We start from the raw sequence: 26,533 nt of genomic DNA, 5'->3' as shown, positions 1-26,533 counted from the left end.
GAGATCAGCTGTGATTATCTGGCAGCAGCACTGAAGTCCAACCCCTCCCATCTGAGAGAGCTGGACCTGACTTACAACAACCTGCAGGATTCAGGAGTGAAGCATCTGTGTGGTTTCCTGGAGAGTCCAGGATGTGGACTTGACAGTCTGAGGTCAGTCAGCATGTTTTAGTTGTGCTGAGATGAATATGATGTGAAAGTTGTTCTGACACTAAACTGCAGACATCAGGCTGATATTATACTGATCCACATTGAGGATCTTCATGGTAAAGTCTGTTTTCTTCTTCTCTGGTTTAGTCCATTGACTGCAGCAGAACAATGTTCACATTTCAAACTTTCAAAGAAGAAGAAAAATCCGCCACTGGATAATTCATTCTGAAACTCTCAAACTCTTCATTTCACCTTAAAGTCTGTCTGACACTGAAATCCAAAGCAAAATGTGCGTTTGCTTTACAGACAGCAGTCCAACACAAACATACACACACCATCCAAAACACGGTCCAACATCCAAATCTCCTCCACTGCCAGCATGAATGATGGGAAAGAGAAGGAGGAACACTCACATTCAGGGTTAGAATGAGTTTCATAAAGCAGACTGTGAAGATCAAAGCTGCATTAGAAAGCTTAATTGAATGAATGAGTGGACAGAGATCATCTGAAGCACTTCAAAGGCTTTAAATCAGCACATTTCTCTTTATTCTTTATCAACTCTGTTAGTTTCTCTCAGTTTTCTGTGGAATGAAGCTAACAGCAGGCTAATAAGATGCTGACCAATAGGTTTCTGTTAGAGGTTGTAATTTGTATATGAAAAAGTGCTTTGGCTCAGCAGGGATCAGCTTACAGGTAGAATACAGCTGCTGGATGGGATTAGCATGTCATAGCTATCTACCAAACTGCTAACTGGGGAATTCCAGGCCATCTATGAATCATTTTTGCTAACTGTTTATTCAGCTTAGGCTCACAGGGCTGGAGCCTGTGCCCTAGCTGTCATAGGGCAAGAGGCGTGGTCCACCTGCACAGGTGAGCAGTCCATCACAGGGCCAACAGAGAGAGACAGAAGCACTCTCTCACATCCACACATACAGCCAATTTAGAAGCACCAATGAACATAAGTGTAACACTGATGAAGCGCAAATGAATTAATCCAGGCTAGGTATTGAGTGAAATATTATGGTTATTATTCATCAGAAGATTTAGGAATGCTACTGGAGCTGATGGGCAGTAATTAATAAATACACAACACAAAATGCTTTTGCAGGTACCATGTATTTAACCAAACCCCAAAGAAAAATAAGAAAAGAAAAGGAAAACTTAAATAATCACTCCTGCTGCAGCTATTCAATTAATCAAAAACCCAGTGGGGTGCACAAAGACAACTAAGCAAATTCTTCTGGCTTATGGCTTATACCAAGCAATATAGATTCTCAAAAAACAGTTCCTCCATAAATAACACATGTTAACATCAAATCCACTGATCCACACTGAAGTCCATGAGTTTTATCTGAATGTCCATGAGAGATGTCCAAGCGCTATTGTCCATAAATGGGGGGGGGGGGGGGGGGGGAATGGTGTGTATGATTGTGGAAATCAGTGTATTTGGAAAAAGGAGACAGAGCGTCCTCTTTGATAGCTTCCTACCCAACCAGTGGAAGCTCAATTGCAGAATGAGTCCTGCTCCTAGCCGTTCATTGGCTCGCCATCCTTTTTCATACCCCAAAAAAGGTTCACCTGGCCTGCATTAAATAAACAAGGCCACTAAGAAATCACAAGAATAATACAAAAATGTCAGCCAATTAAGCTAAATACATCAAGTTATTCTTGTTCCTGTGTACACAGTTTATAAATAAATAAACAATAAGGAGTTAACTGAAACATTTCAACTGCTATATACATACTATATAGCTTCACAACATTTTTTATTCAACAAATATCGGTCAAATCAAAATCAAATTGTTTGGACCGGCGGCAGCCAATTAGCGTCAGCTGGTAGCAATACAAACAGTCAATTAAAAGGTAAAACTCACCAATTCCGTTCTGTTCAGTGCACAACAACACTATGGCTCTGGCTCACAGTAATCAGCATCTAAGTTGCATAAGTTAGTTGGTGTTAAAAGAAATACATTAAACGGGAAAAGCAAGTGTTTGCCAATACAAACCTGCAACAGCTCTGTCACCTGGCTTGCAGCCACACAGATGCTTCACTCCTGAATCCTGCAGGTTGTTGTAAATCAGGTCCAGCTCTCTCAGATGGGAGGGGTTGGACTTCAGTGCTGAAGTATCCAGATGTGAAGCAGCTGTCTGATCTTAAGAAGAGTCCAGACTACAGACTGGAGACTCTGCTGTAAGTAGAGTGATGGAGTGAGTGGGTGGTGCTGTCAGCAGTATTGTACTAAACACAGTCAGTATGAAACAAAGATCCAGAGTTTCCTGTAAAGCTGCAGCTTCTCAGTGAAGCTGTGAGAGGAGAATGGTGACAGGCTTCAGGATTGGACAAACACTTCCTGTTTCTGACCTTTATGGTCACCATAGTAACGGCTGACACGCTCTGATCAAACACTGTCAACAGCCAATCAGCTCTCTGAACAAAGCAGCACGCAGACCAATGACTGCATTCATTTCCAAGTTTAAAGCAGTGAAGAACACAGTCTGTAGGTGAGGAAGAATTTAGTGAGAGCAGATGTTTGGATGGAATTCCTCCAGTTAACAGCTGGAACCGTCCATCTGGATTGTTGGGCTTGTTGTTGGGGTTCCTACAGAGCTCAGAGTGGACACACCAAGGTTCTTCTAATGAATGAAAGTCCAAACTCAAACTAGGAGGGAAAAACATCTTCATCAACTTCAATAAAAATCCAAAGATTAGAAAAAGTGAAGCAACAATGAGTCCTAGTACAGTCCCAGCACTGAAGTCCCTGCTGCTCTTTATACTGGATGTGCTGCATCACTGACTGACAGCTGATGAAGAGTCTCTGGAAACATCTCCTCTACTCTTCCTTCTTCTCTCTGCAGGTGGAGGTGATGATGGTAAACAGGACGGTGTGTGTGCTGAGAGAGGAGGAGCTGTGTCCTGATGATCCAGAGAGGTTGAAGCAGCAGCAGCTTGTGTGTACAGACGCTCTGACTGGGCCATGTTACTGGGAGGTGGAGAGGAGAGCTTCATCCAGCAGTGACTGACAGAGGAATGAGAAGAAGTGCAGATGACTGTCAGTGCTGCAGAGTGAACTGCTCTGAGAACAGCTCCACTGTCAGACACAATGTAGAGTCCAGCATCATCCCTGTGTGTCCCTCTGGATCTGACAGAGGATCATCAGTGTATCTGGACTGCTCTGCTGCTGCTCTGTCCTTCTACAGTCTCTGCACAGTCTCTGTCTGACTCTGGCTTCAGACCCTCCTGGATCAAACTCACCTGGAAAGACTTTCAAACATCACTCAATAGATTTGAATACAGAATATATTTGATATTTTCTGTAGATGTACTGTAGAGTTGCAGTTTGTCACTTGTAAATACAGTCTGTGAGCAGCTATGAGCTGAAAGATCTTTCTAGAAACACGAAATGTTTTCACTCTTCTGTTGCTTTTTCATATATTTCCACAACATTAATATTGAGCCCACCTGTTTCATGCTTTTATACATAATAACAGGACACGTGTGATCTGAGCGCTGCTGTGGTTGCTGTGCTGCATGTCTTCATTTAGATAACAGAGACATCTAGTGGTTCAGAGGGAGAACTGCAGGAGGTGGAGCTGTGTTTTAGCATGGAAAACTTTTTATCTTTTAGGCGCAGATACAAATATGACAAGTATCAGTGTAAGATACAAAAGGTCACATCAGTTAGCATAGGGAACAGTGATCACACAGCAATGTAAGAATAGAAACATAACAGTGAATCTGGACATGTATACAGATGGAAGCAAACAAACAGGATGTAACACTACATTAAAGCCACAAATGGGAAGAAAACAAAGCCAAAGGAAAATATATTTGATCTCAGGAATCCAAATCAGATGCTTTAGAGCAGGGGTCGGCAACCCTGGGCACGCGTGTCACAGCTGGCACGTGAAGGGTTAACTGATGGCACGACCATAGCTGGACTGGCCATCGGGCATACCGATGGTGATTTTTCGTTTTTATGGGCCGATGATTTTTTTTAAAATATTTTTTTGTAACGGTATAAACGATGGAAGGTGGTGGATTGGCCAGAGTCTGGTCGATGTGTAAAAATAAGTCAGTTGTTTGGTGGCGGCTATGGCGGAGCCTCCACAGAGGCAGCAGGTGGATGAGGTAAAGGGGAGGCAGGAGGAGGAGAGACCCGAGGCGGCCGCCGGTCCGAGCGTCAGGTGAACTGAACTTCAGGTAAGAAGTTATGACCTGCAGTCTATCTGGGTCAGATAAAAACCAAGTTTAGGTGGAGTTTATTTTCCTTGTGCTGACTTTTTACAGTCAGTTACAATAACTCCCACTCGGAGACACAGGTCTCCGAGTGGGAGACCAGAGATCACATTAACATGTGTATCCCTGTATTAACAAACATGCCATATTGGCCCAGTTTATTTTTCTTATCATTGTTGTGAGGAGACCATAAATAGTATTTGTATTTCCTGTTGTACAGTTCATTTGCTGTTATGGATAAAAAGTCTTTTTTTGTTTCCAAATAGCTGATATCTATTCGCTGATAGCTGCCAGCATCTGCATACAAATATAATCCTATAAAGTTGGTCTATATAGTGTGTAATTTATTGCTAATGCAATCATATAGCACATTGACTTCTGAGGAAATTTTAGATGCACTCATCATCAGAAAGGTTGCCGACCTAAACCAGGGGGTTTAGAGTATGATAGAGTTTTTGTGGTTTGTTTTCTTTAAGTCATTTCACAGATTTTCTCTATAATTTCAATTCCTTGAATAAAACAACAAACTTAGGAGATGATTTTGTAATCCGAATTTATGTGTGAAAGATTTGACTAAACATAAAACAATCTTCCAACTCAGTCGTCATTCTTATCTTGTGAAATCAAACCAAATGTTCTGTTGTTTCTAAATCAGGGACAGTGCTCTGCGATTTCTCTCAGGGTAACGTCTGTCTGTTTGGTCAGAGTCCGTAGTGCTCTGTGTGGAAAGTTCAGGTGTTTGAACATTGGTGGTTTCACGTAAACCCTGAACCTCAGGTGGTGATGCGTGGGCAAACTCTTCTGAATCTTGAGGTGTAGATGTGCTCTCAGGTTGTTCTGGAACCACGTGACATTCTGCATCTAGAATCTGATCACTATGTCTACACCAGACTAATTTGGCTCCAACATTTATGGTGTATATCAGCGGTCCGGTCCATGAACGAATCGTGCCAGACTGCCATTTCCGACTTGGGTCTCTGTAGTCTCTGGCGAGAACTTTTAGTCCAACATTGAAGAATCTGGTTTTGTTTCTTGTTGCTTCCACCATGGAAGACTGATTATCTTGGACATCCTTGCGAATGTCTGGTTTCAGCAAATCTAGACGTGATCTCAGATCCCGTCCCATGAAGAGCATTGCAGGTGTGTGTCCAGTTGTTGCATGAGTGGTGTTCCTGTAAGCCAGTAAGAAATTGTCAATTTTCTGTTGTAGCGACTTCCCCTCTGTGCGACTGGCTGGTTCAGCTTTGTTGCAGGATGATGGTGAGCTGAAGTGATATGTCGTATGCCGTTACTCCTAAGGAAACACTGGAACTCCTCTCCAGTAAACTGACGACTATTGTCACTTACGAGCTGTTGTGGCGGACCTGTGTGTGCAAACGGTGACCAAAGACCATTGATCGTGCTGGCAGCTGTTGCTTGCTTTACGGGGAAGATTTCTGGCCACTTTGAGTGGGCATCAACCACAACCAGGAACATTTGGTGCATAATAATCCAAAATGCTAATCCAAAATGCTGCAGCAAGAGTACTGACAGGGACTAGAAGGAGAGAGCATATTTCTCCTGTTTTGGCTTCCCTTCATTGGCTTCCTGTTAAATCCAGAATTGAATTCAAAATCCTGCTCCTCACATACAAGGTCTTAAATAATCAGGCCCCATCTTATCTTAATGACCTTGTAGTACCATATCACCCTATTAGAGCACTTCGCTCTCGCTCTGCAGGCCTACTTGTTGTTCCTAGAGTATTTAAAAGTAGAATAGGAGGCAGAGCCTTCAGTTTTCAGGCCCCTCTTCTGTGGAACCAGCTTCCAGTTTGGATTCGGGAGACAGAAACTATCTCTACTTTTAAGATTAGGCTTAAAACTTTCCTTTTTGCTAAAGCATATAGTTAGGGCTGGACCAGGTGACCCTGAATCCTCCCTTAGTTATGCTGCAATAGACGTAGGCTGCCGGGGGATTCCCAAGATGCATTGAGTTTTTCCTTTCCAGTCACCTTTCTCACTCACTATGTGTTAATAGACCTCTCTGCATTGAATCATATCTGTTATTAACCTCTGTCTCTCTTCCACAGCATGTCTTTTATCCTGTCTTCCTTCTCTCACCCCAACCGGTCGCAGCAGATGGCCGCCCCTCCCTGAGCCTGGTTCTGCCGGAGGTTTCTTCCTGTTAAAAGGGAGTTTTTCCTTCCCACTGTCGCCAAAGTGCTTGCTCATAGGGGGTCATATGATTGTTGGGTTTTTCTCTGTATCTATGAAGCGCCTTGAGGCGACTTTTGTTGTGATTTGGCGCTATATAAATAAAATTGAATTGAATTGAATTAAATGGGCCAGCATAGTCTATATGAATGTGTTGCCATGGAGTGGATGGCCACTCCCACGTGTGTACAGGTGCTGTTTGAGGCTGGCGCAGCGTCTGCTTGCAACCAAGGCAGGATTTAGCCATATACTCTATTTCACAATCAGTGCCTGGCCAGCAAACATAGCTTCTAGCAAGACTTTTCATATTAACAACACCCAAATGTCCATCGTGCAGTGAGTCCAGTACCTTTGTACGTAGTTTGGGTGGCAGTATGACACGAGTTCCCCACATGACACATCCTTGGCAAACGGATAGTTGGTCTTTGCAGGTGGAGTACGCAGAGAACTGAGTGTCCCTACAGGACGGCCAACCATTCACAGTAAGATCGTATACTTTGGACAAGATTGTGTCTCTGCTCGTTTCTCTTTTCACCTGAGCATTTATGTACCTCCATACCGTCAGGTGTGAGGAAGACAAACTGTCTTAAACACAAACTGCGGTGGTACTCCCAAGCCAATGGCTTCAGCCGCCTGATGCACAATAACTAGAAAGCAAATCAGTACAATGCCTAATGCAGGTGAAACTGCTGAAACCTAACAGGGGAATAAGACTCCTGATTGAAACCAGCTGTGTGAAGCCACAGGCTTACTCTAAAAGGCAACAGCGAACCATAAAACTCTCACCAATAAAACTATATATAAATAATCCAATAAAACCTACAAACTCTTCTGTTGACAAGTTGTTGTGGCTCCTCTAGCAAATGGCCGCAGCAGGCTAAACATGAGGACGCTGATGACGACAACAATAAACACATGAGATGCACTTCTGTACTATTTGCTCCTTTAATTCCACATGTTACTGTCCACTATACAAATCAGCACATCAAACTATTAAACAAATGCACAGACTGCACAAACACAATGACTGCAACTCACAAAGAATTACACCAATTACTACACCAAACTACAACATCGGCCTATGGCATCAATTAGTGCATAAAACATACATCAAGTTACAGTCAAAAATGACTCAAGCTGGGGTCAGCAGGTTTCCCCTCATGCTCACCCTACCTTTCTGCTCATCAGGTGCAGCAAACAGGTGAGTGCAACCACATTTATCACCTAACACGCCCACGAGTCACGCCCCACACCCGTGCACCAATACAAGGTGTGCATTTAAACCAACCCTCTTAATCCAAAACAAAAAGGAACAACTCATATGGCTCCTACACTTGTGCTCAAGAACTCAGTCCTACATTTTAGGTTATTCTGAATAAATCGTTCATGCCCTCTCTTTGGAAAGAAGCTGTTGTGGTTCCTGGTCCTAAATCTAGTCGTCCAAAAGTTCTAAACGACTTCAGGCCTGCTGCCCTCACCTCAGTCTTTGAAAAAATCATCAGAAATGTGATTATGGAAGACACTGAACTTCAGCTTGATTCAATGCAGATTGCACATAAGCCCAATAGAAGAGTGGAGGACGCACTTTTGATTCTACTTAACCTGATTGTCAAACATGTAGAGAGTAAAGGACAAGTGCAGTCATATAAATATCTTGGGGCCATTGAGTCTGTTTTATCATAAGAATGATGCAGGACAAAGTCTTATAAAAGCAGCTTTGTCCCTGCTGCCGTCACTAAACTTAGTAACGAATAACTGTTTTTCTGATTTGATTCATCTCGACTAATTTCCAAATATGTGTCTGTCAGGTTTAAATCGATGTGTGTGTTTGTGAAGGGATGACAAATGCTATTATTTTTCTGTAAAGCAAATTTACCTAAAAGTAAAGTAACCTTGATATGTCAGGATGTAGATGTCCCACCCAAAAACATCATCAGCCCTGAAACATCGGTACTGTTCAAGGCAGCATTGCTGTCCACATGTCCATCAGAGTGTTAGAGGTGGCTGTCACGGATGTTGCAGTCTGCTCTCTGTTTCCATGAAACAACCACACTTGAAATGATCATTAAAGCTACCTGTACTAAAGGAAGCTGAGAACATGGCAGATGTGGGACTGACTGTGATCAGACTGTGACGATTGTTCTTGAGCAGATCTACAGGTCAGCTGTTCCACATCATGTTTCTAGTATGGAGCCGTTTGGAATAATGCCGCCCTCTGCTGGACAGATATCGTGTTGTCCCTGAGTCCTTCTGATCCTCAGCACTTTCTATCAGGAGACAACGCACCCAGGTCCCATTTGACGTTGTTCACTTGATGTTCTGAAGCCCAGTACGGATTTTAACACGGGCTCCATTTGGACATATTAGATTAACTGTTTTTTAAGACCAGTTTCTTAAATTACATGACGGTGTGATTTTTATTTTGTGCTTTTAGTGCAGAGAGAGTCTCTGTGGAGGTTGGATGTTCTCCCCGTGTTTGTGTGGGTCCTCTCAGGGGACTCTGGCTTCCTCCCACAGTTCACAGACATTCAGGTAATGGGGTTAGGTTAACTGGTGAATAAGTGTGAGCGTGAACGGTCGTCTGTCTCCTCACCCTGTGTTAGCTGGGATCCACTCCAGCTCGTACATGCCCGTCAGGCACCGTCCTCATACCTGTTCTGGTAAATCCAGTCCTGGAAGACACAGCTCACCTGGAATCTGTGTTCATGTTATAAAATGTTACATTTCATTAGAAGTTGGTTGTATTCCAGTTTTATGTTGCAGTTTTCACTTTTGAAAGGGAAGGTTAGTCCAGCTCAGTCAGATGCTGAATGCTCTCTTTCAGTACGTTGTTGTATTAAACGATGACTCAACAGACGACACATTGTAGCCATGTTAAAAATCATGCAACAGACCCTTGGTCACGATGTCATTGTGGGGATGTCTAAAGGCTGGCTTCCTTCTAATAACCGTAACAAGTGTTTATGGCGCTCCTTGTGATGCTGGGTCAAAGTTCAGCCTCTGAAGACCTCGACGTGTTTGAAGTTATCGACAGGGTGCGAGGTCCACTTCAAAGGTGTTCTATGTTATATGTTGGTCAGGTTAATCAAAATGGAAACTGTTGAACGTTTCAGTAGTTTACACATTAACCAACATGGTCCAGCACTAAACATCGTAAAGCATTTAGTTTTTGGAGAGAGGATGCTGCCATCAAATAAATTTAAATGTTTCATTTTCTCACTTCATTTAAAATCCTGGTTTATAGGATTTGCAAATGATTGCATTCTGTTCTTAATCATATTTAACACAGCGGATCAAATGTAGGGAAGTGGGTGTTATATTCAGATTGTGGGATACATTTAGGAAATGTAAAACTTTTGATGTTAATGTTGTTTATTTGCAGGGTTTAAAAATAAATGTGTTTACTGTTTGAAACTCATACTTGGCCTTCTACTCTTCATGGCTACTTAACCAAGCTAACAGGGTGGACAGTCTGAGGAGCTGGGAAAGAAAAGCGTCTGAACTGCTTTAAATTTCTTGAAGACGTTTTATCCAAGAAGTTTCTTCAGTTCTGAGAGTGACTGGTGGAGAATCCCAGGTTTACGTCCCGTGTGAGTGTCCCCCTAAGAGGGTCATGGACTCCCTATTGATCCTCTGCCTAATCACACGAGCCAAGGTGTGAAAATGGGTGTAGGTCACAATCAGCCAAGGGCTGTATCCCAATTCAGGGTCTGCAGCCTCAAAGGCCGCATTTTAAGGCTGTCCCAATTCAAAGGCTGCTCGAAATGCGGCCTTCAAATGTGTCCTTCATTTCCCTGAATTTTAAGGATGTGGCGGTGTAGACTTCATGACCCAACATATCCCAGACTCCATAGCGCGGCGGTCGGTGTGGATAATTTTGCCGAAAAAAACGACGGAAGAGGGGCGGCTGAAGAGTAAACTTTTAAAGTAAGTACTGAATATTATGTCACTTATTTATGTGCAAATGTTTAATAATGAAGAACATTAAAATATTACTGTTGGCCACATGTCGGCAAAGTTATGTGACATTAGTGACGTTTGTACTTTCAGCGTTAACTTGGTTTTAAAACCTTTACTTTAAAATATATGCCATTCAATAGTCGACCTTAATCTTACAGAGAATCTTACAGAGAGAGATCTGCACGATGGGAATTAAAAGCGCTATACGACACGTCGAGAAAAGCGTTGCAAGTGAGTTTCTCCAAAATTACAATGGGCTCTGGAGAAAGCCACTTATTTGGGACAATTAGAAATGAGTCCCTGCCCAAAAAGGATTCAGCGAGGTAATCCGATCTGAAGTTCTTATTTTTCTTTTTGAAATGATGTCATTTTGCTGAGAGTGGAAACGAAATGCGACAATCGATTCCACTATCAGCAAAGAAGGAATGAATGAGTGAAAAAAAAACTGATTGACTGGTAAAAGCTGACAAAAGCTCACAAGACTTGACTGACTTGACCACTACTCAAGGTTAAGCTCCACCTGGACATAACAAAGGGTGGATGAATCTATGTGTGTTTCTTTTACAGGAGCAGAAAGATGACAGCAGCATCCTAGGTTGCATGAACGTTGGGCCGTGCCGATTTAACTCTTAAATGCCACTTTTTGTGTTTGTGAATCTACCAGGGGTGTGTTATTCATGGGGTTGTGTTGCTCACAGAAGTTACTGTGAGAAAGTGTGTATACACCTGCGCAGCACTAACATCTGCATTCTCTTTTCTACAGCATTACAGTTCTTCAGGTGATTTGATATGTGTTACAACAGGACACACTAATGGTTAATGTTTTTTTCTACCACAGGATTACTGGGTTTATGTGTGCAGGGAACTGTGTTAACAGGCTATATGTTGATTATGCTACTACGCTGTTTTCTTGTGAAAATGTTGAATATTACAGGGGAGAAGTGTATATAGTGTGAGACATATACTGTGTTTAAACCAGTGTTACTTCTTTTACAGCAGAGTGTTAACTTTATGACCTTTTACAGCACCTCTGGAACCTGTTGACCTACGCCTGACCACCAGGATTGACCCTATGTGTTGCTAATGTTTGTTTTCTAAGAGTGCATGTAGAGGATTCAGCACAGACAGACAAGTGACAATTGAACAGATGTGCAGTGGTTGCTGAATAGTTAAATGGGGCTCATTATCTGACCACTATTGGGCTCATGGTGAGTGACAAACTTAAGGAAAGTCACTGATTAAATTGTGGAATAAATTGGGATGATTCATGATTTGGGACAAATTATGGCAATAATAGTGATTTAATGATTGGAGAAAACCTGCACATGATACTTGTCTTTTATGCTGAATACTTCATTACTCTTATTGGCTACAGTTGGTTGCAAATGTGAAGTTTGATTTAACAGATTTGTCTTCCAGGATACAGGCTCCAGGTGGAGCCTGGAGTTAAACAAGCTTAACATGTAACTGCTGACTAATGTTTTTACACAGGGTTACAGGTTGGAGTATGGCTGCTCCAAGTGGGAAACCGTGGAGATTGTTTTAGAGAGAATGTGCAACATTCTTTTACATGTCTCATTGGGGAGTTTACACATGGCGAGAGCCGTGTGGCACAAGAGGAGTGTCATCTTTTAATTTGCAGATGTCGTGAGGTGCCATGACGAGAAGGACTGGCTGAGAGGATCGTCCACAAGAGGGAAGCTGGGGCCAGGAGAGAGGCTTCAGGAGGATCAGAGATCATCTTCAGCACAGCAGACATCACACAGAGAGCTGTGCTACTGAGCTTCCAGGAGATCATCATGAGGAGACTTCGCACAGCAAAATTTTAAATAAAATGAAAGATTTTCTACGTTGACGTTGAGGAAGACAACTAAGGTGTACGACGTGCTCTGCCTTAGATCTTCAGCAGCGTTGGAACGTGAGAACTCGAGGGATGGAGAGAGCGTGCCAAGCTCCAAAAGTGACAGCGCAGAGGAAGTCCAATGATGGAATTGTGATTCTGTGTGAAGCACAAATTCTAGGAGACTGGGAAATAGTTGACACCACTTTTCCTAAGGATGAAGATCACCTAAAGTGTGTCACTTTGCCATGCAGATTTGATGCTCTGCAGAGAAGCCTTCTGTGAGGGAGAGATGTAAACAGACGAGCCTTTCGTCTACATTTACATCATGTCAACTTTTCTAGGCTGGTTGAGGGGGAATTGGAGAGAAACGGTAGTGTTAGGTGTGATAACTGTTGTTATTGTAACCGTGATTTTTCTTATAAGTGAATTGCCAAGAGACAGACCTGAATCCACTCCGGCGACTCCACCATCACAGGTCACGGTGGAGCAAATCAAACACAGATGACATGACGACACTTTTGGGAAATGGGGAGTCACAGTATGAAAACATTATGGTGAAAGATTTAGTTTAGTTTTATCTGCCTTAGGGCAGATAAAAAGGGGGACTTGAAGATATGCGTAGCTTATTTGAGAGTTTAGAAATGTGTTAGGTAGGATGTAGAATTATTGTAGAGACACTGACACTGCCCTGGATGTAATAAAGGCCTGAGTGTGTCATGAATTTAGGAGTAGATTTCTAGGAGGCCCTCCCCCACTTTGAACGGTGAAAGTAAGGCAAAGAGAAGTTAATGTTGAGTGGCAATTCCCCAGGGGAGACCTGGGTGGGGGTCTCAGTGTTTGTAATATGTTAACTCTGTTTTCTCTGTTGTGTAGAGGAATTTGGTGTAGCTTAGGTGAGGAGATGGACTTTTATGACCGGCAGGAAGTCATGTATACAGACACACACACAGTGCTTTAACTGTTACTCACCCACATGCACACTCACTCATGTGCACTCACACATACATACAGGTACGCGCACACAGTCACTCACGTGCACTCACATAGACATACGGGTACGCGCACACACAGACACTCACGTGCACGTGAATACACACAGACACAGAGTTTGCAGCACACCATGGGGGTTTTATGATGGGGTCACTTCTATAAAGCTGGCTGTAACTAACAAAGAGGTGGAAGATCTGCAACAGGATCTGCAAACACCTGAAACAGGAAGACATGCAGTGGATGCCTGGGCAGCCTGAACGTAAAGGAGGGATTGGAAAAAAACAAGAACAGTTTAAAAACAGCAACTGGGCTGCCTCTGTTAAAAACAACAGAAATGCCAGAAGGGTGGTTAATTCAGCCCAGTTGTCAGTAAGTTTAAAAGTTCTGATCTAATAAGTGGTTGGTCTGCTAGACAATTCTTTATTAATCACAGTTGTCAATGTTTTCTTGTATATCATGAAGTAAGAAACTAACAAGACATGTATATACACATAAAATATTTATTTATCTAAGAGCATAAATAAAAAAGTTATTCACATCAGAATAACATCATCACACTAAAGACATCAAACTAGAAAAAACTTCAACTATTTTAATTTAAGCTACTTCTGATTTTTAATTGAATCAGCTATTAACTGAGAGACAAAACATTTCAAGATGGATTTTATCATACAGTTACAGGTTTGGTCGCCATAAATACTTTTTAACTATCTACAACAATAAAACAACAAAGATGTGAAACTTAAAGGTTTGTTATACATCCGTTTGCTTACATGAAAGACTGGCTGCATGTTTTTCTTTGTTGTTCTTGCAGGTTTCAAAACTACACGCCCTGGGCTACCAGCCAATTCTGTTTCTTGGACAGTTTGACCGTAAGGGCCGTATAGTAGGGGATGTGATCGCTCACATCGAACCAGCGGAAGGTGCTGCACGTGACATCCTCATGAAGATGAGGAAACTTTATGAACACCTTCTGAGAAGTAAGATATGCTTTGTCCATTATCTGTAACCAGGTGTCCTTATCAGGTAGCCTATCCTAGCTGTCTTTGGGTGATACTCATGGTACACCCTAGATAAGTAGGCAGTTCACCACGAGGTACATAGAGACAAACAAGATGGTGAAGACGAGGATAGTTCAGAGTCACCAGCTATTCTATTCAACTCTACTCTATTCTGTTCTATTCTATTATTCAGCCAAGTTTCAGACCAGTAACCTTCTTGCTGTGAGGTGACAGCTGCCCTACATGTCCTGTGGCTAACATGAAAATAGTGTTATATATGCCTTATTACCTCCCCATGTGGTGTTCACATCACCAAAGCTAGCCATCGAGAACCTCTGGTGTTACCTGACTTAACAATTTTGTATATGTGTGTGTGTATATTATGGTCTTTCACACTAATGTATATACAAATGTAATTGTATAAATCTTCTCGAACACCACACCTGATAATTCTCTTTGAGACTTTCTAGTATAACAAATACATATGTAAACATGTTACCAATATGAACACAAAGATTCTTATACACTTATATACTTCTTAAGAGGTCACCTGATTACCTCCCTGAGGTCGTTAGCATCACCACTGTACAAAACTCTTAAGTCACAGTAGGTTGAAGTGTCAAATGTTATGCACTACAAATTCAGAAAAGTAGTGTCATCAGAGGATAAAAGTCATTAGCTCTCTGGATTTATAGTCACACTCATTAATTTATTAATGTACAAAGTAGAAAAGCACTACAGATGTCACACTACCCCCGAGGGCACTTGTACTGGATGATTTGGGTCAGTGAGGGTGTGAGATGACTTATTTGATGCCAATATTTACAAGTTGTAACTTTAGTAAAAACCTAACTGAAAACATGCAAATCACTACTTATTATGTGTTTATGTGTACTGTACATTTTCAACCCCTTTTAATGAATATTTAGTATTTAACATTTTGCAGAATTACAAGTTTCACCTCCTGCTAAAAGTTCTACACCAGCAGCTGGACCATCCTCTGCTGACAATGTGGATGCTGGACCAGTCCCAGACCCAGAGGCTCTAAACCAGGAATTTATTCTTCATTTAGAGCCTGAACCAACATCTTCCCTCTGTCAGCCTCCTGCATCCTCCTCTTCATCTCTGCTTCCTCCTGCATCCTCCTCTTCATCGCTGCTTCCTCCTGCATCCTCTTCTTTATCTCTGCTTCCTCCTGCATCCTCCTCTTCATCTCTGGTTCCTCCTGCATCCTCCTCTTCATCTCTGCTGCCTACTGCATCCTCCTCTTCATCTCTGCTTCCTCCTGCATCCTCTTCTTCATCTCTGCTTCCTCCTGCATCTTCCTCTCGGTCTCTGCTTCCTCCTACATCCTCCTCTTCATCTCTGCTTCCTCCTGCATCCTCCTCTTCATCTCTGCTTCCTCCTGCATCCTCCTCTTCATCTCTGCTTACACCTGCATCCTCCTCTTCATCTCTGCTTCCTCCTGCATCCTCCTCTTCATCTCTGCTTCCTCCTGCATCCTCCTCTTCATCTCTGCTTCCTCCTGCATCCTCCTCTTAATCTCTGCTTACACCTGCATCCTCCTCTTCATCTCTGCTTCCTCCTGCATCCTTCTCTTCATCTCTGCTTCCTCCTGCATCCTCCTCTTCATCTCTGCTTCCTCCTGCATCCTCCTCTTAATCTCTGCTTCCTCCTGCATCTTCCTCTCCATCTCCACTTCCTCCATCTCCCTCAATTTCTACGGCGTACACCTCGGATGTCCCAACCAAAAAAAGGAAAAGGAAAGGTTAGACGTTATGTTATTGTAAATGTACAAAACACACGACAGGTTCGTTAAGTTTGATAAGATTTCTTTTTTCTTCTCTTTTTTCATTCTTTCATTTTCTCCAGTTTTACAGACCTCATGTAAATATTTCATTTGTTATTTTTCAGAATGCCGAAAACACCGTACACAGAAGATTTTCAAATATGAAGAGATAGTAGACAGGAGAGTTGTAAATGTAAGTAATTTAGCCTGCTGCTGTGAAGATTTGTTTACGTCTTTGGACTTCCCGGATTTGAACTGTGCCTGACTGACTATCCATAAGCTTTTGTATTTGATGAATCGACACTAATTCAGACACTGAGTCTGTATTTCGCTCCAAATAGGACATTAAATAGGAACATACCACCTGATACGACCTGGTCGTGCTGCCTTCCTGATGTTTACGTGCTTTAAAGTCCTCCTGACATCATGCTCAGAAGGAGTGATTGATGTGGAGGTGCTCCTTCCCATTCAGTAACATCTGCTTCAGTTAGTTTTGCTTGTGAGCCACAATGTAAGCAGTGTTGCTTTGCTGACATGCACTCGATGCTGGCAGTACAAGCATTGTAGTGGTTCTTATGTTTTTGTAAACTACTTGTATAATATATTGAGCCATTCAATAGTACACAAATGTTTATAAGCTCCTTTTTGTATGCAACTTGCATGTCTTTCTTAATTAATCGTTTGTTTATATCATGTTTTTCAGGAAAAAGAAGAAGTTAAAGTCAAGTGGAAGCCCTGCTCAACATGGTATGTAGTAACAACTTTGTTGGACGGGAACAGACATTCATATTGTTGATAAATAGTTATCACCTCAATTTGAATTCATGTATTTGGACTAAAGTAAATTGGGAGCTTTTAGCTGTCAAGCTGCTCTTCTGTGAGGAGCTTGATAGCTGTCCACCTCCAAAGTTCATTATGAGTTTTGGAGGTGGACGTGGTCAAGACTTTTAAGAGTTGGCATAAGACTTTACTTCTTTATAGAGCTTATAGTTAGGGCTGGTTCAGGTCAGCCCTTAGTTATGCTGTCACAGGACCAGACTGCTGGGGGTTAGTGTCCCCCCCCCCCCCCCCCCCGTCTCTGTCTGTCTCTTTCAGGGTTATGCAGGCTCAGTATTGGTTGAAGATGCAGTCACATCTCCTTTTACTAAAACCTCTCCCCCTCTCCCTCACCACCATCTGTAAACATACATGTCTCAGTAATGCAGTTCATGCATGTTACTAACTAAACTTCTTCCCTGGAGTTTCTGTGCTCTCTCATCCAGCAGGTTCTGAAGCATCGTGGCTGCTGCTGTGGTCCTGCTTGACGTCTACTTCATATATTATTACTCTCTGACTTGATTTGATTAATTTATATTACAATGAAGGTGTATAAAGCATGACATGAATATAGAAGATATTTCATCCTAAAAAATTGTCATATGTCACAACCTAAATTATCCTATTTTGTGTGTGTGTGGTTGTGGTTGTTGTTTGTTATGTTTTTCTCCTGACAGTGGCAAAGTGTGGGATGACACATGGGAACCTGCGCAGTTTTACACACAGTAAACCAGGCACCACAGGTCGCACAGTTCACAGTTTGTAGTTCAGCATAAAAGTTCAAAATAAAATATTTACTATACAATTCTAACCAGTGTCAGTCTCTGTTTCACTCTCTAATTGTGGCTTAAGTACCTAAAACATTCATGAATCTGATCCATCAATAATATCTTCCCAGCACTCGATATCTCATAGTTTTACATATCAGCCAACATTATTGTCTACATGCTCATAAATATAGAAGTGACTTGGCTATTATAACATGTTGCAAGTTAAAGTAATACTGCACTGCACGTAAAGTAAGTAACATCTTGTATGAGGTGATTAGGGTCAGCAGTACTGTGTATGGGAGCCTAAAGCAAAGTTAACTGCACCAGTAGCAGCTTCACAACATGTTGTATATTATACGTTTCTACCTTTTTGTAATATGTCATCTGTCATGTTTAGATGCAGTGACAATTGCACATTTGGAGTCGTGGTCATATGTGGTTTGTATATACAGGGTTTTTTTTTTTTTAATTGTCATTTTTTTCTATTTTTCCTGTTTGTTTGCACATCATTATTGTGTGCATATTGCATATGTAACATTATTTTTATTGTTAATATTATTATTAGATACCAAAGATACAATTTGATTAAGGGTTTTCCTGTCATAATGTCAATAAAAATGCAATTACACGCGTAAACAATAGGATCAAAATACACTTTTAAAAAGTCTGTTGATCAAATACTGATTTTCAAAACATTCTAGAGGAAAATAGAGATAAAATAATCTGAATACTAACAGTGATCTTGGATAATGATGGAGGCTTGAATGGATTATTCTGTTTCAATCAATAGGTTCATATCTATGACAATAATTTGATAAGTTTAACAGGTTGGTTCAGGCCTGGCAATACAGCAAATATTCACAAACTTTTGTTTTTGAAGAATGTTTCTCTTTTTTGGGATGAAGCTATCTGGCAACATGACACAGCCCTTTACCCTCATCTGTATGTCTATCATGTGGCTATGGTACTGAGTTTTGGTCTGATGCATATGCAGGTTACAGCTGGGGAATGGCAGTATGTTGTGGATGGATTTGGCATGTTCAACCACTGTTACACCAAACTCTCTCACTTATAACATGATCAAGGCCTCTTACCCAGTGTCATGGATTCTCTGTAGTTTTGGGGACACAGGTCCAAAGTCTGAGGCAGTGAGTCAGATCAAAGAAGGCCATGATTCTAAAATGGGAGTTTACTCGTGTCATTGTATATATCCAGGAATATGTGCCTGAGGATAGTTGTCGTGAAATCAATATTAAATCAAAGTATTCCTTAATTACCACAGCTGGCATGAGTTCTCCAAAGCTGCCTGCTGTCTCAGGACCTGTCTCCAAAAAGAACCAGGGAGCGCTAACATGTTATGTTCTAGACTGATGAAGAAAATGCACATTAAACATAGTATAAACTTACTATGTTAAGTAATGTGAAGAGGATGCCTTTAGCTCCTATTGGGTTGGTTCCTTGATCAGTGCAATACAGAATAATTAATCGGGTTTGATGTAATGTCCTTCAAACACGTCAAAATGAGGCTCTGTAGTCTGTGTGGCCTCCACATGCCTGTATGACCTCCCTACAACACCTGGGCATGCTCCTGATGAAGTGGCAGATGGTCTCCTGATGGATCTCCTCCCAGACTAAAGCATCTGCCAACTCCTGGACAGTCTGTGGTGCAGTTGGTGGATGGAGTGAGACATGATGTCCCAGATGTCCTCAAATGGATTCAGGTCTGGGGAATGGGCGGGCCAGTCCACAGCATCAATGCCTTCGTCTTGCAGGAACTGCTGACACACTCCAGCCACATGAGGTCTAGCGTTGTCTTGCATTAGGAGGAACCCGGGGCCACCCGCACCAGCATATAGTCTCACAAGGGGTCTGAGGATCTAATTTCAGCACCTAATGGCAGTCAGGCTACCTCTGCCGAGCACATGGAGGGCTGTGCGGTCCCCCAAAGAAATGCCACCCCACACCATTAGTGACCCACTGCCCAACCATTATGCTGGAGGACGTTTCAGGCAGCAGAAGGTTCTCCAATATGTCTCCAGACTCTGTCACAAGTACTTAGTGTGAACTTGCTTTCATCTGTGAAGAGCACAGGGCGTCAGTGGCAAAGTTGCCAATCTTGGTGTTCTCTGGCAAATGCCAAACATCCTGCACGATGTTGGGCTGTAAGCACAACCCCCACCTGTGGACGTCTCCCTCATACCACCCTCATGGAGTCAGTATCTGACCGCTTGAACAGACGTGCATATTTGTGGCCTGCTGGAGGTCATTTTGCACAGCTCTGGCCTTTCTTTCCTACCCCACAGTACCTTCCCTTATCTTTTGTTTCCTACTCTTTTACTTAGTCTTTGATCACGGTTGTCTTTCTAGATAATTAATTTCATTTGTTCTGGGGCGAGTCACTGGCTCGGGTGCATTCTGGGACTGTCAGTTCACCAGTGTGCTGGCATGCTTCTTAACAAACTCACCACTACAGCAAACATCTCAGTTGTACTTGTTGATTTCTTCAACAAAACACTGAACAAAAAATGTCCTTGTGAGTGTGCTGCCTGGTGCTTTTAAATGTTGTGGTAATTTGAGCAGCCCAGAAAGCATCCCATGAATTAAATTATGTTATTGTATCTGAACATGTAAACTAGTCATTAAATTAGATGGGAAAGAATGATTCAGGGTAAACAACTGCACCAAGGGAATTACATTTTTCTTCTCAACATGTAAAAGGTCTGTTTATGATAAGCAATTTCTAAAACAGACATTATAAAAATCACATTAAACAGATGTGATTAACTTTTTATTTTACCAAACATAACATCAATGATGACACAATCAGTCTTCATCAGAAGTGCTAAAATCACTCTCAGCGGCATCGTCTGGAATGTCCTCCTCCTCCTCCGAGTCCATTTCCAGGAGTGGTTGGTGGCTGAGGATTCTCTTGTACACGTCCTTTACTTTGAGCGTTTCAGCTTTCAGTTCACTTTGCTGTTTTTAAACCAGGCTATGGAGTCCTTTCTGTGCATCCTCCGACATGCCAACAAGGGAGGCTGTAAAAACAACAAACCTATTAAATATAAGTAAAACAAACAAACAAACAAACAAAAACCTCACCTCATAAACACAAGGAATTAGGATCATAATTAAACTTTTTTTAAGGGAGAAGGCAGTGTCAGCTAGCAACCCAAATATAGGTAAAAGATCCAGTAAGACTTTAGCATCTGCTATTATTTTCAATCAATTCATCACCAAATGTATAAATAAATAAAAGATGTGCTTACAGTCTGAGGAGATTGTCCCCAACACCACAGATCGCATTCGCAACACTGTCCAGTGATGCTGCATCTCCCTGCAAAGGATCATCTCCTCCTCTCTCAGGCGCCTCACAGCCATCACCTTCTCAAAGACCTTTCTCTTTGTCCGGAGGTCAGCAGCAGCTACAGTTTAACAACATCAGATGGGAAAACATAGTAGCATATTATGATTCAAGAACAAAACATTCAACTGCTGCTCAGATACTGGGAGTTTGTTTAAAAAGGATATTTAGATATCAAGAGCTTACGTTCACTTGTGCTCTGCCAGGGCCAAACGTCGGTCTGGATGAGGGCATCACTGATGCCAAGCGTTTCTTCTCATCTAAGATGACCTTGCGAATTCTGTGGCGCCTCTTGTTGCTATCTGTAAATAATCATAAAAAGGAGCACCTTCACATAATGCATATATTTACATTTTAATCTACACTCATCAATTTGTTTGCTAGAACAAATCACATCCAGCTTAAACAAACCTGGATCTGATTTTATTCTGTTTACAAAGTAGCTGTACAAGCTGTACAAACTGAGCATCAAACGGTCCATTTCAAAGAAACTGGGACACCATTTTGTCTGTAAAGACTTTGTGTTCGCACTCTGATGATGACGACAAGCTCCTCTATTCGTGCCTGCAACACTCCAAGGCTGCCATCAGTTTGATCCGTTTCTAAGTGAGAGGATAGATATCTCTGGCTCAAAGTGCGGCCCAGTTGTTCCACTTTCCTTTTGTTCCAGCCCAAAGCCAGGAGGGTCAGCATGTCTGTTCGCCCTGCATTTCAGTTAGTATACAAATAAGAATGAATGAGCAGGAGACTGAGTGGAATCTCACACACAGACACACACCTGCTTTAGACATGTACTTCGTTGTGATGGCCGCCCTAGACAGGAAACTGTTTACTTGCTCCACCTCTTCTCCAACTGTAGAACCGGCCCCATCCTGAAACGCACCTCCCCATTTGATCTATAGAAAGGAGGTCACAATACATGACTGCTGAATTCATCCAACCTTATAACAAAATGTCTTAAACGTATCCAAGACTACAAGCTGCAGTATACCTCGCATATCCAAGTGTGAGCTTTTGCATGCATGACGGAGAGAAAAGGACGCATTGACAAGAGGTTCCTCAGCTCAGGGCGCTGCTGAGCCACGTTGGTTAAATATGGGAAATATTTACAGGCCACATCGGAGCAAGGGAACATAATATGTCCTGGGACGCTAGCTGCCAACTTCCTCTGGAGAAAAAGGGGGTAAGCAAAGATCTCCCCTCGAAACATGTCCAATGCAGCTAGGAGGACTAACAGCAAACAAACAGCTATTTCCATGCCCTCTTCATCCAACAGTGGACTTTTTGGTCGACTCCTTTGCTGCAGTCCAAGATGAAGATCCACACAACCCTTTCCCTGGGACCTATACACTCAAAGACACGACGTGATTACGCCCTATCAGGGACAAACTTTTTTAACACAAATGCAAAAGAATTAGCTGAATTAGCCTTAAGTCACGTTCACACAACACCTCATAAAAACCACGTTTTTATTTTTTAAATACACATGGTGACAAAATGAAGTATGCATTAAGATAAAGTCAAGTAAATAGTATTACGACAACACCAAGAGAAAAACAAAATAAATATCCACCCATCCAAATATGTATCCACACACACGTATGTGTATATGGTTATGGCGTTAACGTCATTTTAACAAGATTAACGCTGACAGCACTGATATTTATGTGTATCTTACATCATTTGTGTGTCTGTGGATGTATTTCACAAACTCAGCAACTTCTTCATCTTTTTCAATGAAGACACCTTCAAAGTTCCCCTGCTCTGAAGTGCTGAACGAACACAGTGACAGTTGTTTGAAAAGAAACATCAAAATACAATTTTTGTACAAATCCATATTTGATTTATGTACACAATGCATAACGTACCTTGCATTTGATTGAAAGCAATAAAGCTTGCGGTTTCCATCAACTGACACGGCGAGCATGTCTGGAGTGCAGGCAGGGCAGCTAAAGCATGGCTCCTTGCACATCCTGTCCACCTCAAACTTTACAGCACTCCACTCCAAGAAACTTTTACTGAAGGCATCAGCTGATATTCTGCCAGTCTTTTAAGTAGAGGACAAACAACAGAATATTCAAGGACAGTCATCATAAACATTGATTTGCACAATTTCCTTAAACTTGACAAATTTAGAAACTCACCCTTCCAAAATGGGCTGTTCTTTCATCCAGCACTTTGACAAATGCCTTAAGTGACATCCCTGGTGCAGCTTCTTAATGTCATAGAAAGACTGAAAGACATCCATTGAAAACAGGGTGCAGAAATTTAAGGTGCCAGGCCAATATCCACCACCCTGGAAGTCCTTAACTGAGGGGGACCACATTAGGTCACAGCTGGTGCAGCTCACCACTGGCAGTGCAAGGTTATAACGGCCTTTAGGAAGGATAAGGATAAATCCAGTCATGGCTCAACAAAGACATTCATTTTTTTCATGTTGTGAAGATTTCATGTTGTTTTCAAAGCGGTCTGGTAAATCCAAATGACCTTTGACAGGTGCCCACATATACTGCGGGCCGAGGGTAATTCAAAACAATGTAGCAATGTACAATTTGCACTAAAACCTGAAAACACCTCTATTGTGTATGTACTGTGTGACAAAAGAGCAACTTACCATTTATGGTTACAAGAGCCACAATTGCACCGGGTGAAACCTCAACGTTACCTGCTGGGCAGACACACACATAGTCTGGCCTTTGCACAGGCTACAGCCGAACTAACATTAAAAACACACAATATATATAAAAAGAATTGGAAATTAAATGATACACAATAAATATACAATAACAGCACCCACTCATAGTACATAGAGAGAAATGCATAAGACTTAAAAACCGTACCTATTGGCTTGTGAAACTCTGATGAAGGCTTCAAAAACCCTCCTGTTACTACCTCTCTGCTGTGCAGGACAAAGCGTGTGTGAACTGCAATATCACAGTCAGCACAAAGGAATGGAAGAGGCAGGCAGTCCAGACACCTCACAACTACTTGTTTGCCACACTGACACACACGGTGTGACTGTGGATCCAGAGTAGCTAACATATTGTCTATAAGACAAGGCCTGGCCTCTTTCCACTTTTGCAAGGACACCATGTTTCTGATCGCCCAGTGAGTAGCAGCTGACTCAGACGACGTCTCACAAGTCATGGCTGCGTCCTCTTCTCCATCCTCCAACAACTGAAGGAGCTCCTGACGAAGCACCTCAGTTCCACACACTAACAGAAAAAAAATAAAGAAACTCTTCCACAAAGTGAAAAACACTCTAGGCAGTATGTTTCTTAGGACTGCACAAAAGCCCTGCCTAACTCAACTATAACAACAAATATAAAAGTAAACTTTAAAAAAGGAATCACAATATATAAAAGAAGGTAAAGTACCTTTTGTTGGGTTGACAGTGGCAACATAACTAGGTTCTTCACGTGGACATTGATGCTGATCCGCGGACACTGGGGGAAAAAAGAGATTGAAGAATATTTACTTACTGAAATTCTTTGGTGAAAAGATGTTGTGAGATAAAATCAATGGTTGTGAGAATACTGACCACGTGGCATGCAACTAGTACTTCGACTGGATGATGGTCTTTGAGGAATAAAATCTCCCTGTCTGTCAAGTTTTTTCCAGCGCACTGGTCTTGGCTGAGGTTCAGTCTGTGCATCATTCTACGCAATTAACAAGGAAAAAATGCAACACCTAAAATACAGTCCATGATTAAAGCGTGGTGGGGGCGGCATCACAGGCATGGGCAGAAAAAAACCAAAACAAAACGTTCATGCTGAGCTACAGCTGTAAAAGCTGCTGGTCATAATATCGGTTTGGTTATGTGGTGAGATGGAAACATGAAGATGAAACCAGGAGATGTCCTTACTGAATCATCAGAGCTGTGATGGAGAAACAGGTTTACCTTTTAGGTGACATGAATGAGTTGAAGGGAAGTTATGAACTGTTTCTGAGAGACTAATAACACCAGGATCCTTTTCTATGTAGCTGACAGCTGGTAACTGTGCAGGGGTGGGTCTAGCAAAGTTTTGCCAGGGGGCCAGGTAGGGCATTAACAGGGAAAGGGGGGCACAAAGAAATACTTTTCTTTCTTATTCTGATTTAAAATGTCTCGCTTTTATTAAATAATTATCTGAAGCTTACAACCAAAGTTTTTATCTGATGTAAAATGTATAGAAATCATACATATACCAACAAGACTGTACATCACTGTCACAACAGCGTTTGTTTTAATTCAAAGGCTTTATGGCTTTTGTCAAGAGATGTATTCTAAAACACTTCTTCAGCAGAGAATCAGAGAGGAGAAACACAGGTTTTCTTGCTAGCAAGGGCAGCCACCAGAGCGCTCGCACGAGAGAGTGAGGGCTCAGAGACTTGCAACTCTGAGACTGCCCTGGTCTTTATTTATACTTCAGTGGGCGTTTGTTCCTTACATTGGAATGTGGAGGTGTATATGTATGTGTGTGTGTGCGTGTGTGTGTCAGAGTGTGACCCCATAACCGACTTCCCTTAACCTGCTGGTCTGGAAAATCCAACAGTTCATCTATATGTAAAAAAGGGCACTCAGACTAAAACTGACATAGCTACGTTTATCCTACCGTAAAACAATAAGACAAGGTACGACCTTTCCCATGCTCCCAGGATGTGGGTGTGAATGCCAGAGCACTCTGGAATGCACGCAAAGCTTTTGCAGACTATTAAGGATCGCACATCCTATCACTACCATATGTAAACTTATATTATTAAAAGATTATACTGACTACTAAATACAATTTTCTATTGACAGCTTTAATACCTGGTGGGCCGGTCTCTAGTCAAAATGCCCGGGCCAGGGAAACAAACGCCGACACTGCGGTGCAAGTCTCGGACGACAGTACACCTAAAGCTGGGCATACACTGCAATTTTCAAACTGCACGATTGGCTCGCAGGGGTTATAAGTTCGTAGGTCACGATGCAGGGTCTCACACTATATCGCCCGATGCTCTGGTGCAACCTGAGTGCTCACACTGTGCCTCCATAAAATGAAGGTTATAACAGAAAATCTGTCGCTCGCTCTCCCTCTGTGTCTTTCACTCACACAGACACGCACACCACCACCATCAACTTTGCTAAATTGAATGAAATGAAAAACATTGATCAGGCAGCTGTGATTGAGCAGCAGTGTAAATCCAACTATTTTCATGGTTGTTGTGGTCGTGATAATTTTGTGATGCCACATTGAAAAGGCTTGGATGAGCTTTCCAAAGTTCTACAAGTTGTGCCTCCATCGCTTGTGTCCAGATCACACGCTGCACAGCCGTGCTGCTCCGTCTTTTTCACCGACGTTTACGTGTTTGTGCGTGAGCAGTGTGAGCGGCTGCGGTGACACCCTCATGAGCGAGCAATGTTTGTTCCCCTCAGAGAAATAAAAAAAGACTGCAAAAG

The 26,533-nt window shown here is 42.1% G+C and overlaps 1 protein-coding gene across 1 annotated transcript; it reads left to right on the top strand.

Moving 5' to 3' along the window:
• Positions 1–14,314: 14,314 nt before the first annotated feature.
• On the top strand, positions 14,315–17,706 carry LOC146391918 (uncharacterized). Its single transcript, XM_084917299.1, has 6 exons — positions 14,315–14,351; positions 15,319–15,804; positions 16,045–16,140; positions 16,287–16,354; positions 16,865–16,908; positions 17,655–17,706. The coding sequence occupies exons 1-6, from the start codon at positions 14,315–14,317 to the stop codon at positions 17,704–17,706; spliced, it is 783 nt and encodes a 260-aa protein (XP_084773425.1).
• The last annotated feature ends 8,827 nt before the right edge of the window (positions 17,707–26,533 follow it).

This window comes from Perissodus microlepis, chromosome 3 (assembly GCF_051167445.1).
Source record: "Perissodus microlepis isolate ML-2025 ecotype Zambia chromosome 3, ASM5116744v1, whole genome shotgun sequence".
In the NCBI taxonomy this organism is placed as follows: domain Eukaryota; kingdom Metazoa; phylum Chordata; class Actinopteri; order Cichliformes; family Cichlidae; genus Perissodus; species Perissodus microlepis.
The sequence above is the reverse complement of the archived record's forward strand: the minus strand, read 5'-3'. Positions and strand labels throughout refer to the sequence as shown.